This window comes from Oncorhynchus masou, chromosome 27 (assembly GCF_036934945.1).
Source record: "Oncorhynchus masou masou isolate Uvic2021 chromosome 27, UVic_Omas_1.1, whole genome shotgun sequence".
Classification (NCBI taxonomy): domain Eukaryota; kingdom Metazoa; phylum Chordata; class Actinopteri; order Salmoniformes; family Salmonidae; genus Oncorhynchus; species Oncorhynchus masou.
Genome location: NC_088238.1, coordinates 53,007,188 through 53,021,644, shown reverse-complemented (window position 1 = coordinate 53,021,644; position 14,457 = coordinate 53,007,188). Strand labels below are relative to the sequence as shown.

Here is a 14,457-nt window from a genome sequence, read left to right as displayed (position 1 = left end):
ACCCGTCCGCTGGCCTCGTTTTTCCCAGTGAGTCCCAGAGGTACCAACCAATGGAGAGACGGAGAAGAGAGTCAGGATAAAGCAGCCAAGAAGTAAAGCACAAAAAAAAAACTGCTGAGTCGGGCAGGGTTGGAATCTGGAATTGGGTCCTGTGAGGGTTTTGCTTCTCTGACATATCCCCCAGCCTAGAGGAGGAGTCTGCCTAGAAGGAATCAGACATAACAAATATTGTTTACACAAAACAAAAACGAAACTACAGCAGCTGCAGCTGTAGCTAGTCCAGGCCGAGCTACGTCACTGTGTGGAGGATTTGAACCAATAGCAGGGTTATTAGGATTGGAATTGTAACCATGACGAGCGGATTGAGGTTTTACGCTTTGCCCATGGGGCCCTTGGTGTTCCTCAGTCTGCTGGTGACGGCTCGGGCGCTGGAGTTCGGCGGGGCCCCCGGCCAGTGGGCCCGCTACGGGCGCTGGGAGGCGGGCTCGCTGGGCGAGCTGAGCTTCAGCCTCAAGACCAACATCAGCAAGGCTCTGTTGCTCTATCTAGACGACGGCGGCAACTGTGACTTCATGGAGCTCCTGATCGCCGGAGGGCGCCTCCAGCTGCGCTTTGCCATCCACTGTGCCGAGCCCGCCACTTTACACATGGAAACCCAGGTCAACGACGACCGCTGGCACATGGTGCTCCTCACCCGCAACTTCCGCGAGACTCTGCTGATGGTGGACGGCGAGACCAAGATGGCGGAAGTCAAGTCCAAGCGGAAGGAGATGGCGGTGGTCAGCGACCTGTTCGTGGGTGGCATCCCGCCCGACGTGCGCCTCTCAGCCCTCACCTCCAGCACGGTGAAGTACGAGCCCCCGTTCCTGGGCCTGATCTCCAACCTGAAGGTGGGAGAGACACCCCCCACCCTACTCAACAGCCAGGGCATCCAGAGTGACATGGAGTACCTGTGCACCAAGCAGAACCCCTGCCTCAACGGAGGTTTCTGCTCCATCCAGTATGGCGAGGTACACTGTGACTGCACGCACACTCGCTACAAAGGGAAGTACTGCAAGGAAGGTAAGATCAGGAGCTAGCTGAACAGCTAATACCCTTTTTTCTAATGCTCCTTAGCACGTTCAAAGAAAAATAGAGACGTTCAATCTCTACCACCTCAATTTAATTCTGTTGTTTGTTTGTTTTGCTTTTTATGTGTTTTGAGATTATTTTTTGTAATGAAAAGCGTTAAACAAAATACATTATTATTATTATTATTCTTAACTGTGGTGAATGCATAACCAGGCCAGCTCAATACAGTTTGGTTTGGCTCGGGATTGGTTCAGTACGGTGAAAAGTCCTTAGCATAATATACTGTAGGTAAAAGCGCTAAGTCCTTACAATACTGTACTGTAGATAAAAGCGCTAAGTCCTTAGCATACTGTACTGTAGGTAAAAGCGCTAAGTCCTTAGCATACTGTACTGTAGGTAAAAGCGCTAAGTCCTTAGCATACTGTACTGTAGGTAAAAGCGCTAAGTCCTTAGCATACTGTACTGTAGGTAAAAGCGCTAAGTCCTTAGCATACTGTACTGTAGGTAAAAGCGCTAAGTCTTTAGCATACTGTACTGTAGGTAAAAGTGCTAAGTCCTTAGCATACTGTACTGTTGGTAAAGTTAAGTCCTTAGCATACTGTACTGTAGGTAAAAGCGCTAAGTCCTTAGCATACTGTACTGTAGGTAAAAGCGCTAAGTCCTTAGCATACTGTACTGTAGGTAAAAGCGCTAAGTCCTTAGCATACTGTACTGTAGGTAAAAGCGCTAAGTCCTTAGCATACTGTACTGTAGGTAAAAGCGCTAAGTCCTTAGCATACTGTACTGTCGATAAAAGCGCTAAGTCCTTAGCATACTGTACTGTAGGTAAAAGCGCTAAGTCCTTAGCATACTGTACTGTAGGTAAAAGCTGAGTTAGCTGACTCGCTAACATAGTGTACTGTCATCATCTTCAAAGCAGAGCAAAGGCAGCAAGCCCCCAATGCTAATGTTTATGTATTATTCTAATGCAATCTTGTCTTTGACCTTTGGAAGTTTCCCGGATAGAGTGGAAGCGAGTGACTCACACTTTGGGAGTAGGCCATGTGTGATGTCTGCACTGTGGATAATGTACAGTAGCGGGGATTGTAGGCCATTGTTCCCTCGGCACAGACGGAGATGAGTGTGAGAAATGAACTGAAACAGATGGAAGTGATGGTTCTCATCCTTGTGTTTTATGGAGGGGGATGCTATGGAAACATGGTGGAGATGTGTGATACAGGCTGTTGCTGCCTTTTCTCTGGAAGAGTTACCCTCTTTTAATGCTTAATTATTCAACTGCAAACGGAGATGTTGCTTCTTTGTGAGGTTTGAGACGAGAAGTGTTTTGTTAGAGACTATTTCGACACATGTATGGATTATATATTTTGTTGTTGTTGTGAGATTTTATTTTCAAACAGTAATACAAAACATACAAATGACAACAAACATCAATTACATCACACCTGCCCAGACCCACATGCTCATGTATGGCCTATATCTGATACAAGTAAATTTATGCATTGACATTGCAGGATGTGGTAAACTAAGCTCGATGTCTACACTTCCCTTTCCTTTTCCCTCTCTGTCTTGCCCAATCTCTCCATCTCTTCTCTCTCTCCTCCATCTCCCAAATGTAATTTCTCCCCCTCTGTTTCTCTCTGCCCTCGCCAGCATTTCCTTTTTGAATCTGTTCCATTCCTGCCAGATTATGTCAAAGTCTGTTGACTGTAAATCTCTGCCTCCCGCTCCTGTCTCTGACACATCTCATCGCCTGATCTATCTGTGTTTTGCCTCTCCTCTGTTCGCGTTGTCTCTGTTTCTTTCCTCTCCGTTCTCTCTCTCCCTCTCTCCCTCTCTGTTCAACCAGCAGCGTTTCCTCTGCCCAGCTAATATCTCTTCTTCTTCTTCAGGCTATCTCTGCTCTCTGTCTCTCTCTCACTCCCACATCTGTCTCACTCTCTCTCAACACTCATCTCTCTCACCCCCACCCCTGTCTCTCTCTCTCAACACATATCTCCCTCTCTCCCCCACATCTGTCTCACTCTCTCTCAACACTCATCTCTCTCTCACCCCCACCCCTGTATCACTCTCTCAACACGTATCTCCCTTTCTCCCCCACACCTGTCTCTTTCTCTCAACACTTATCTCCCTCTCCCCACTCCCCAACACTTATCCTCTCACCCCCACCCCTGTCTCACTCTCTCAACACTTATCTCCCTCTCTACCCCACTCCTGTCTCACAACACTTATCTCTCTCACCCCCACCCCTGTCTCACTCTCTCAACACTTATCTCCCTCTCTCCCCCACCCCCCTCTCTCTCTCAACACTTATCTCCCTCTCTCTCCCACCCCTGTCTCTCTCTCAACACTTATCTCCCTCTCGCCGCCACCCCTGTCTCACTCTCGCTCAACACTTATCTCCCTCTCTCCCCACCCCTCGCTCTCAACACGTATCTCCCTCTCTCCCCCACCCCTGTCTCACTCTCTCTCAACACTTATCTCCCTCTCTCCCCCACCCATCTCTCTCTCTTGACACTTATTTCCCTCTCTCCCCACCCCTGTCTCTCTCTCAACATTTATCTCCCTCTCTTCCCCACCCTGTCTCTCTCTCTCTCAACACTTATCAACACTTATCTCCCTCTTTCCCCCTCCCCTGTCTCACTCTCTCTCAACACTTATCTCCCTTTTCCCCCACCCCTGTCTCACTCTCTCAATACTTATCTCCCTCTCTCCCCCACCCCTGTCTATCTCTCTATCAACACTTATCTTATCCCTCCTCTCTCAACACTCTCCCCACCCCCAGCTGTCTCCCTCTCTCTGTCTCTCTATCAACACTTATCTCCCTCTCTCCCCATCCCTGTCTCTCTCTCTCAACACTTATCTCCCTCTCTCCACCACCCAGCTCTCTCTCTCTCACACTTATCTCCCTCTCTCCCCACCCCTGTCTCTCTCTCAACACTTATCTCCCTCTCTCCCCCACCCCTGTCTTTCTCTCTCAACACTTATCTCCCTCTCTCCCCACCCCTGTCTCTCTCTCAACACTTATCTCCCCCACCCCTGTCTTTCTCTCTCAACACTTATCTCCCTCTCTCCCCCACCTCTGTCTCACTCTCCCAATACTTATCTCCCTCTCTCCCCCACCCCTCTCTCGCTCTCTCTCTCTCGCAACACTTATCTCCCTCTCTCCCCCACCCCCTCTCTCTCTTCTCAACACTTATCTCCCACTCTCCCCACTTACCCCTCTCTCTCTCTCTCTCTCAACACTTATCTCCCACCCTCTCCCCACCCCCTCTCTCCCCCACCCCTCTCTCTCTCTCTCAACACTCCTATCTCCCTCTCACTTATTTCCCTCTCTCCCCACCCCTCCCTCCTCCCCCCACCCTGTCTCTCTCTCTCAACACTTATCTCCCTCTTTCCCTCCCCTCTCCCCCTCAACACCTCCCTTTTCCCCCCACCCCTCTCTCTCTCTCAACACTTATCTCCCTCTCTCCCCCACCCCCCTCTCTCTCTCTCAACACTTATCTCCCTCTCTCCCCATCCCTGTCTCTCTCTCTCAACACTTATCTCCCTCACTCCCGCACCCCCCTGTCTCCCCACCCCTCTCTCTCAACACTTATCTCCCTCTCTCCCCCCCCCCTCTCTCTCTCTCTCAACACTTATCTCCCTCTCTCCCCACCCCTGCAACACTTATCTCAACACCTATCTCAACACTTATCTCCCTCTCTCCCCCACCCCTGTCTTTCCTCTTATCTCTCTCTCACTCTCTCACTCTCCCTCTCTCTCTCTCTCTCTCAACACTTATCTCCCTCTCTCCCGCACTCCGTCTCTCCCCCACCTCTCTCAACACTTATCTCCCTCTCTCCCCCACCCTCCCTCTCTCCCTCTCTCTCTCTCTCAACACTTATCTCCCACTCTCCCCCACCCCTCTTCTCTCAACACTTATCTCAACACCTATCTCAACACTTATCTCCCTCTCTCCCCCACCCCCTCTCTCTCTCTCTCTCAACACTTATCTCCCTCTCTCCTCTCCCCACTCTCTCTCTCTCTCTCTCCCCCATCTCAACACTTATCTCCCTCTCTCCCCATCCCTGTCTCTCTCTCTCAACACTTATCTCCCTCACTCCCGCACCCCTGTCTCTCTCTCTCAACACTTATCTCCCTCTCTCCCCCACCCCTCTCTCTCTCTCTCAACACTTATCTCCCTCTCTCCCGCAACACTTATCTCAACACCTATCTCAACACTTATCTCCCTCTCTCCCCCACCCCTCTTCTCTCTCTCACTCTCTCACTCTCTCTCTCTCTCTCTCTCTCAACACTTATCTCCCTCTCTCCCGCACCCGTCTCTCTCTCTCAACACTTATCTCAACACCTATCTCAACACTTATCTCTCCTCCCCCCCACCCCCTCTCTCCCTCTCTCTCTCTCTCTCTCAACACTTATCTCCCTCTCTCCCCCGTCCTCTCTCAACACTCTCCCTCTCTCCCCGCAACACTCTCTCAACACTTATCTCCCTCTCTCCCCCACCCCTCTCTCTCTCAACACTTATCGCCCTCTCTCCCGCACCCCTGTCTCTCTCTCTCAACACTTATCTCCCTCTCTCCCCCACTCCTCTCTCTCTCTCTCTCTCAACACTTATCTCCCTCTCTCCCCCACCTCTCTCTCTCTCACTCTCTCAACACTTATCTCCCTCTCTCCCCCAACACTCTCACTCTCTCTCAACACTTATCTCCCTCTCTCCCCTACCCCTACCCCCTTCTCTCCTCTCACCCCTCTCTCTCTCTCAACACTTATCTCCCTCTCTCCCCCACTCCTCTCTCTCTCTCTCTCAACACTTATCTCCCTCTCTCCCCCACCCCTGTCTCTCTCTCTCAACACTTATCTCCCACTCTCCCCCACCCCTCTCTCTCTCTCTCTCTCTCTCTCTCTCTCAACACTTATCTCCCTCTCTCCCCCACCCCTCTCTCTCTCTCAACACTTATCTCCCTCTCTCCCCCACCCCCCCTCTCTCTCAACACTTATCTCCCACTCTCCCCCACCCCCCTCTCTCTCTCTCTCTCTCTCAACACTTATCTCCCTCTCTCCCTGTGCCCTTTCTGTATCCCCGCCTCTCTCTCTGTTTTTCATCCTGCATGCATCCGCCTGTGTCGCTGGCATTTGCTTGCCTTTGTTCATTTGCAATTTCAAACAGAAGTGTTTATATGTAGTTATTTCTCTTTTAACCAGCCTGAATTTGACTACTCTTCTTGACAGTAGGCTATTATTATATTCAGATAGCTAATATGCTTCTGGTGGTCATTTATAATCGATGAGGCTCAGAGATCCTCCAATGCACAGTATGATGAAATGCCTTGTAATTTGGGAGATCAAGTCAACTATTTAGAGTCAGTCTGTGTGCAGTCTTAATTTACCAACAAGATCTCACGGTTTGCCCACTTTGACTTCTGATTCTGATGTTTAACCACGTTCCACAAAACGTCAAATTTCAAAGTTGCTCCAAACATCAAATTTCTAAGTGTTTTTGCCATCCTGGGTTGCTCCTCATGCTTAGCTTCATTTAATTTCTTCAAACGTCAAATTTCAAAGTGGTCTGAACGTGACATTTTTAAATTAAGGGTTAAGGTTTTGTATAGGGTTTAAACATATCGTTTAGGCATTCATTCCAAATGGGAAAGGCTATATATGTTTTTAAGTGTCAACCACTGGGATTGAATACACAACCTTTGGATCCAGATGTCATGGGATTACAGCCATCCACCACCCCAGTCCAAAAAACCCTAGCAAAAACCCAAGCCTACTTGATGGTAATAGCTCTCTCTTCAAATTTCAAAGTCAATCTTAGGCAAACTGGCTGTAATTTATACCCCCCAAAATATGGTGTTCATGGCTGAGCTTCACCAGATGTAAAATTTTTGATGTTTCTTCTTTCTTTTTTTATCTTGTGATATCAAATTGTGATATTGTCTCATCACTGCAACTCCTCAATGGGCTCGGAGAGGTGAAGGTCGAGTCATGCATCCTCCAAAACATGACCCCTCAAACCGCGCTCCTTACCACCCGTCCGCTTAACCCGGAAGCCAGCCGAACCAATGTGTTGGTAGAAACACCATTAAACTGACGACCGAAGTCAGCCTGCAGGCGCCCAACCTGCCACAAGGAGTCGCTAGACAGCAATCAGCCTAGTAATCAGGCCAAACACCGTCCCCTAACCCAGAAAATTCTGGGCCAAATGTGCACCACCCTATGGGAATCCCAGTCACGGCCGGCTGTGACACAGCCTGGGATCGAACCCAGATCTGTAGTGACGCCTTAAGCACTGCGATGCAATGCCTTAAACCACTGCTCCACTTGGGAGGTGTTTTTGATGTTTCAAGGCTTGAAGATGTGGCTACTGCATAAAAAATCCATCTTGTCTGTGCAGTCGCTGAAGTGGGCAGTTTTGCAGATCTAAAGTACATGTCAGTCAGCATTTAGGCTGTCATTGAGATCAAAGTTGTTATGATATTTTCAACATGTGTTTGACACAGTCTTAGTGTGTGTGGAATTGACCAACTCTTTCCCATCTCATACACACGCACGCACACACACACGTACACACATGCACATGCACACACACACACACACACACACACACACACACACACACACACACACACACACACACACACACACACACACACACACACACACACACACTGGTCTGACAGTCGCCACTCCCTCTCTCCCTCATTCACCTCTATCAGTTTTTCTACTTCTCCATCCTTTCGTTTCTCCCTTTCACCCATCTCTTCTCTGTGTTAGATGGCTTGGCTGCTGTGTGTCCTTTCACCCATCTCTTCTCTGTGTTAGATGGCTTGGCTGCTGTGTGTCCTTTCACCCATCTCTTCTCTGTGTTAGATGGCTTGGCTGCTGTGTGTCCTTTCACCCATCTCTTCTCTGTGTTAGATGGCTTGGCTGCTGTGTGTGGTTGCTGAGAGCAGATACAGTCTGGCTTTTGGCTAAATTGCAGAATAACAAAGCAATGTCACTGTGATTGCCGGAAACATTTGTCCTTTTCAAAAAGATAGAGGGAGAAAGACGGAGCAAAGGGGAGCGAGAAAGACATGAGAGAGAGGGACAGAGCAACGATGAGAACGAGAGAGAAAGACAGAGTAAGGAAGAGAGGAGAGGGGGAGAAAGAAAAAGAGAAAGGAATGGGGGCAGAGGGAGAGACAAGGGGATAGAAGGAGGGAGGGAGGCAGAGAGAGAGACAAGGGGATAGAATGAGGGAGGGAGGCAGGGAGAGAGACAAGGGGATAGAATGAGGGAGGGAGGCAGAGAGAGAGACAAGGGTATAGAATGAGGGAGGGAGGCAGAGAGAGAGAGAAGGGGATAGAATGAGGGAGGGAGGCAGAGAGAGAGACAAGGGGATAGAATGAGGGAGGGAGGCAGAGAGAGAGACAAGGGGATAGAATGATGGAGGGAGGCAGAGAGAGAGACAAGGGGACAGAATGAGGGAGGGAGGCAGAGAGAGAGACAAGGGGATAGAATGAGAGAGGGAGGCAGGGAGAGAGACAAGGGGATAGAATGAGGGAGGGAGGCAGAGAGAGATACAAGGGGATAGAATGAGGGAGGGAGGCAGAGAGAGACAAGGGGATAGAATGAGGGAGGGAGGCAGGGAGAGAGACAAGGGGATAGAATGAGGGAGGGAGCCAGATTGAGACAAGGGGATATAATGAAGGAGGGAGGCAGAGAGAGAGACAAGGGGATTGAATGAGGGAGGATAGAATGAGGGAGGCAGAGAGAGAAACAATGAGATAGAATGACAGAGAGAGGCAGAGAGAGAGACAACGGGATAGACTGATGGAGGCAGAGAGAGAGACAAGGGGATAGAATGAGGGAGGCAGAGAGAGAGACAATGGGATATAATGAGGGAGGGAGGCAGAGAGAGAGACAAGGGGATAGAATGAGGGAGGGAGGCAGAGAGAGAGACAAGGGGATAGAATGAGGGAGGGAGGCAGAGAGAGAGACAAGGGGATAGAATGATGGAGGGAGGCCGAGAGAGACAAGGGGATAGAATGAAGGAGGGAGGCAGAGAGAGAGACAAGGGGATAGAATGAAGGAAGGAGGCAGAGAGAGAAACAAGGGGATTGAATGAGGGAGGATAGAATGAGGGAGGCAGAGAGAGAAACAAGGGGATAGAATGACAGAGAGAGGCAGAGAGAGACAAGGGGATAGAATGAGGGAGGCAGGGAGAGAGACAAGGGGATAGAATGAGGGAGGCAGGGAGAGAGACAAGGGGATAGAATGAGGGAGGGAGGCAGGGAGAGACAAGGGGATAGAATGAAGGAGGGAGGCAGAGAGAGAGACAAGGGGATAGAATGAAGGAGGGAGGCAGAGAGAGAACCAAGGGGATTGAATGAGGGAGGATAGAATGAGGGAGGCAGAGAGAGAAACAAGGGGATAGAATGACAGAGAGAGGCAGAGAGAGACAAGGGGATAGAATGAAGGACGGAGGCAGAAAGAGAGACAAGGGGATAGAATGAGGGAGGCAGAGAGAGAAACAAGGGGATAGAATGAAGGAGGGAGGCAGAGAGAGAGACAACGGGATAGACTGATGGAGGCAGAGAGAGCGACAAGGGGATAGAATGAGGGAGGCAGAGAGAGAGACAATGGGATAGAATGAGGGAGGGAGGCAGAGAGAGAGACAAGGGGATAGAATGAAGGAGTGGGGCAGAGAGAGAGACAAGGGGATAGAATGGAGGAGGGAGGCAGAGAGAGAGACAATGGGATAGAATGACGGAGGGAGGCAGAGAGAGAGAGACAAGGGGATGGAATGATGGAGGGAGGCAGAGAGAGAGACAAGGGGATAGAATGAAGGAGGGAGGCAGAGAGAGACAAGGGGATAGAATGAAGGAGGGAGGCAGAGAGAGAGACAAGGGGATAGAATGAAGTAGGGAGGCAGAGAGAGAGACAAGGGGATAGAATGATGGAGGGAGGCAGAGAGAGAGACAAGGGGATAGAATGAAGGAGGGAGGAAGAGAGAGAGTCAAGGGGATAGAATGAAGGAGGGAGGCCGAGAGAGAGACAAGGGGATAGAATGAGGGAGGGAGGCAGAGAGAGAGAGAATGGGATAGAATTAGGGAGGGAGGCAGGGAGAGAGACAAGGGGATAGAATGAGGGAGGGAGGCAGAGAGAGAGACAAGGGTATAGAATGAGGGAGGGAGGCAGGGAGAGAGACAAGGGGATACAATGAGGGAGGCAGAGAGAGACAAGGGGATACAATGAGGGAGATAGAGAGAGACAAGGGGATACAATGAGGGAGGTAGAGAGAGACAAGGGGATACAATGAGGGAGGTAGAGAGAGACAAGGGGATACAATGAGGGAGGTAGAGAGAGACAAGGGGATACAATGAGGGAGGTAGAGAGCATGAAGAAGATATTCATTTGGTTTGTGTTAACTTATTTTGGCGTTGTTCTTTTGTTTGAGAACTGATTTGATATGTTAATTGGGTTATTATTTCTTAGCGCCAGTGCAGTCGGGTAATTTATTGCTTTTATCTAACATGCTGGTTAAAATGTTAATTTCTTTAACAAAAATACAGACAGAAATGTGTGTATTTTGCAGTAGCTTATATTTTCATATGTTTTTAACTCATGAAAGTCATGGTAAAAATGTTAACATTTACAGTTTTTTTACACCTTGACGTTCAAGAACAGGAAAACAAATATGAAAAAGTGAATGTCTCAGAAGGTTTATTGAGTGGATAATGGAGAAAGGGGCTGGATGTGTCTGCTGCCATCAATTCAAGTCCCATTGGTACGTTCCCTTCCTGTCTTTGCATCGTACATGAGCTCATGAATAGAAGGTCTGGGAGCTGCCAAGCTTTGATGTAGTTGTCAGAAGATACCATGAGAGAATGCAGGCTGACATAAAGAAATGGCCTTCAAGTGGAAGAGAAGAAAAGGAAAGAAGGAAAGGAGAGGAGGAAGTGAGAGATGAAAGGGGAAGGGAAATAAGGAAAGGAGAGATGGAGAGATGGAAATGAGAGAAGGAAGTGAGAGAAGGGAGAGAAGGAAAGTATAGATGGAAAGGAGAGAAGGGAGGGAGAGAAGGAAGGGAGTGAGGGAAAGTATAGATGGAAAGGAGAGAAGGGAGGGAGAAAAAGAAGGGAGAGAAGGAAAGTATAGATGGAAAGGAGAGAAGGAAGGGAGAAAAGGATGGGAGAGAAGGAAAGGAGAGAAGGGAAGGAGAGAAGGAAGGGAGAGAAGGAAAGTATAGATGGAAAGGAGAGAAGGGGGAGAGAAGGAAAGTATAGATGGAAAGGAGACAAGGAAGGGAGACAAGGACGGGAGAGAAGGAAAGGAGAAAAGGGAGGGAGAGAAGGAAGGGAGAGAAGGAAAGTATAGATGGAAAGGAGAGAAGGGAGGGAGACAAGGAAAGTATAGATGGAAAGGAGAGAAGGGGGGCAGAAAAGGAAGGGAGAGAAGGAAAGTATAGATGGAAAGGAGAGAAGGAAGGGAGAAAAGGACGGGAGAGAAGGAAAGTATAGATGAGAAGGAAAGTATTAGATGGAAAGGAGAGAAGAGAGACAAGGAAAGTATAGATGGAAAGGAGAGAAGGGAGGGAGAGGAGGAAAGTATAGATGGAAAGGAGAGAAGAGAGGGAGAGAAAGAAAACATATGATACCCAGAATAATAAACCACATCATACCATACAAGTAACACATTCTGCTTCTAACACACACATGAACAACACACAGACACATGAAGAATACACACACACGAAGAATACACATACACATATGCACATGAATAACACACACACACATGAAGAATACACATACACATAAACACATGAATAACGCACACACACATGAATAACACACACACACACACATGAATAACACACCCACGAAGAATACACACACACGAAGAATACCCATACACATACAGACATGGATAACATACACACACATGAAGAATACACACATATGCGCACATGAAGAAGACACCCACACACACACACATGAAAAATACACCCACATGAACACACACACACACACATACAAAAACAAACACACACAGTCCCCTCCAGAGGCTCATACCACATACACACGTCCACAGTCTTCATACACACCCACACAGTGTTCACAGACACCTGCTGACTGTGGGGGTGGCAGGAGCCTCGGGAGGGGACTGTGTGTGCATGTATTTGTGTTTGTGTGTGTGTGTGTTCGTGTGTGTGTGTGTGTGTGTGTGTGTGTTCTTCATGTGCGTGCCCTTCCTGTTAACCAATCATTTTCCAGCGTTTCAAGCATCAGAGGTTCTAATTAAAAAGGGTCACCTGTATGGGCCATTGTTTTTATAATTGATGGTGACCCTGGCTTTTCTCCAGATAACCCCCATCTGCAGCGGCAGCTCTTTGGAGTCCTCAGTCTCACTACGCAGGGTAATTAGAGGTTAAATGAGCTATGGCAAAATGGCCACCCTGATATTAATACCTTCCCTCCATGGACAAGGAGCTTAATGTGTATAGGCCCATGGCTAGGAAAGGAAATGTCTGCTGAATAACAATCTCCCCACCTATCAGGAAATGGTCAGGATATCCGCCATCTTGTTTCCTTGATCAATGAAAATGTATATTTACCAGACAATCTAATCCACAGCCATTTTCTCAAGGGTACATTTTTCACCTATTCGTTTGGGGATTCGAACAAGCAACCTTTTGGTTACGAGCCCAACGCGCTTAACTACTAGGCTACCTATAGTGTCTGCTTACGATGCCTTATCCATCGTCACAGTTCAAGGTTTGTTCGCTTGATAATCAAAGAGTGTTGCTGTAATTGCAAAAAAAAAGAAATCCTTTTTGTTGTCTGCTAAACTAAAACAGATGATGGCCTTGCATTAAGTGCCTGTGCATTGTCAGTGTAAGGGAAAAGGAAGTCTAGGTGATTACTGTGCGATTTCCATGGATGTAATTACCATCTATGTTTATAGATTCATGGTAATATGCAAAGTGAGATAAGATAGCGGATTTACTAGTTATTAGAGCAAGGAAATATCTGTGTTAGAAAATGTATTTAGAAAAATATTGGAGGATGTACAGTAGACTCTGGAATGTCAATTTGTAGTGTCTAACCATAGTCAACAAAAGTGCAACATATTTGAATAAAACATCAATTGCTTCTTGAACAGCAAATGGATCATTCTATTTCTACTTGCAGAAAAAAAACACTCGTAGGAAATGACATACAATGGCAAAAAAATCAGTTCAAATCACAGTAAATCCCCGTTCCCAGCCCATTCTCCAGCTGTACAGTGCTATCTCACGCAATCCAGAGGAGGCAGGTTGAGTCAGCGGGCGGGAGGCGCTCCTGAAGTTGGCAAGCTTTGTAGTTGGTGTTCAAAAACAGCTGCTTCGCTCGTTAACAATCACTTCTCTCTAATTCGGTCTCATCATCACTTTTTATCGTACAGCAAACCCTGGGTCCCTGAGGAGCCCTAGAGTTAACTGCCACTGCCCCTGCACATCGGGGATGGAGACCCCATGCTGCCACTACCTGGAGATAGCAGTATAGCAGCTATAAGGCATGCAAGGAGCAGAAACAGCTTGCTCTTAGCCTGCCGAATATATTTTAGTGATTGAATATACTGAACAAAAATATACAGTACACACAACATGCAACAATTTCAAAGATTTTGCTGAGTTATAGTTCATATAAGGAAATCAGTCAATTAAAATAGATTCATTAGACCCTAATCTATGGATTTCACATAACTGGAATGACAGATGTGCATCTGTTGGTCACAGACCCTTAAGAAAAGGTAGGGGCATGGATCACAAAACCAGTCAGCATCTGCTGTGACCACCATTTGATCTCATTCACATAGAGTTGATCAGGCTGTTGATTGTGGCCTGTTGAATGTTGTCCCACTCCTCTTCAAAGGCAGTGTGAAGTTGATGAATATTGGCGGGAACTGGAACACACTGTCGTACATATTGATCCAGAGCATCCCAAACATGCTCAATGGGTGGTGACATGTCTGTAGAGTATGCAGGCCATGTAAGAACCGGGACATTTTCAGTTTCCAGGAATTGTGTAGAGATCCTTGCGACATGGGGCAGTGCATGAGTGATGGAGGCGGATGAAGGGCTGGGCAATGGGCCTCAGAATCTCGTCACCGTATCTCTGTACATTCAAACTGGCACTGATAAAATGCAATGGTGTTCATTGTTCGTAGCTTATGCCTGCCCATACCATAACCCCACCGCCACCATGGTGCACACAGTTCACAACGTTGACATCAGCAAACCGCTCGCCCACACAACTCCATACACGTGGTCTGCGGTTGTGAGGCCACTTGAACGCACTGCCATATTCTCTAAAACAGCATTGGTGGTGGCTTATGGTAGAGACATTAACATTC

At 48.0% G+C, this 14,457-nt stretch overlaps 1 protein-coding gene across 1 annotated transcript in view; it reads left to right on the top strand.

The window, feature by feature from the left end:
- Window positions 1–350: 350 nt before the first annotated feature.
- LOC135516400 (neurexin-1-like) overlaps window positions 351–14,457 on the top strand; it is a 1,013,356-nt gene continuing 999,249 nt past the window's right edge. Inside the window, exon 1 of the mRNA XM_064940681.1 lies at window positions 351–1,062. Coding sequence (XP_064796753.1) covers window positions 351–1,062 — 712 coding nt within the window. The remainder of the gene's footprint in view (window positions 1,063–14,457) is intronic.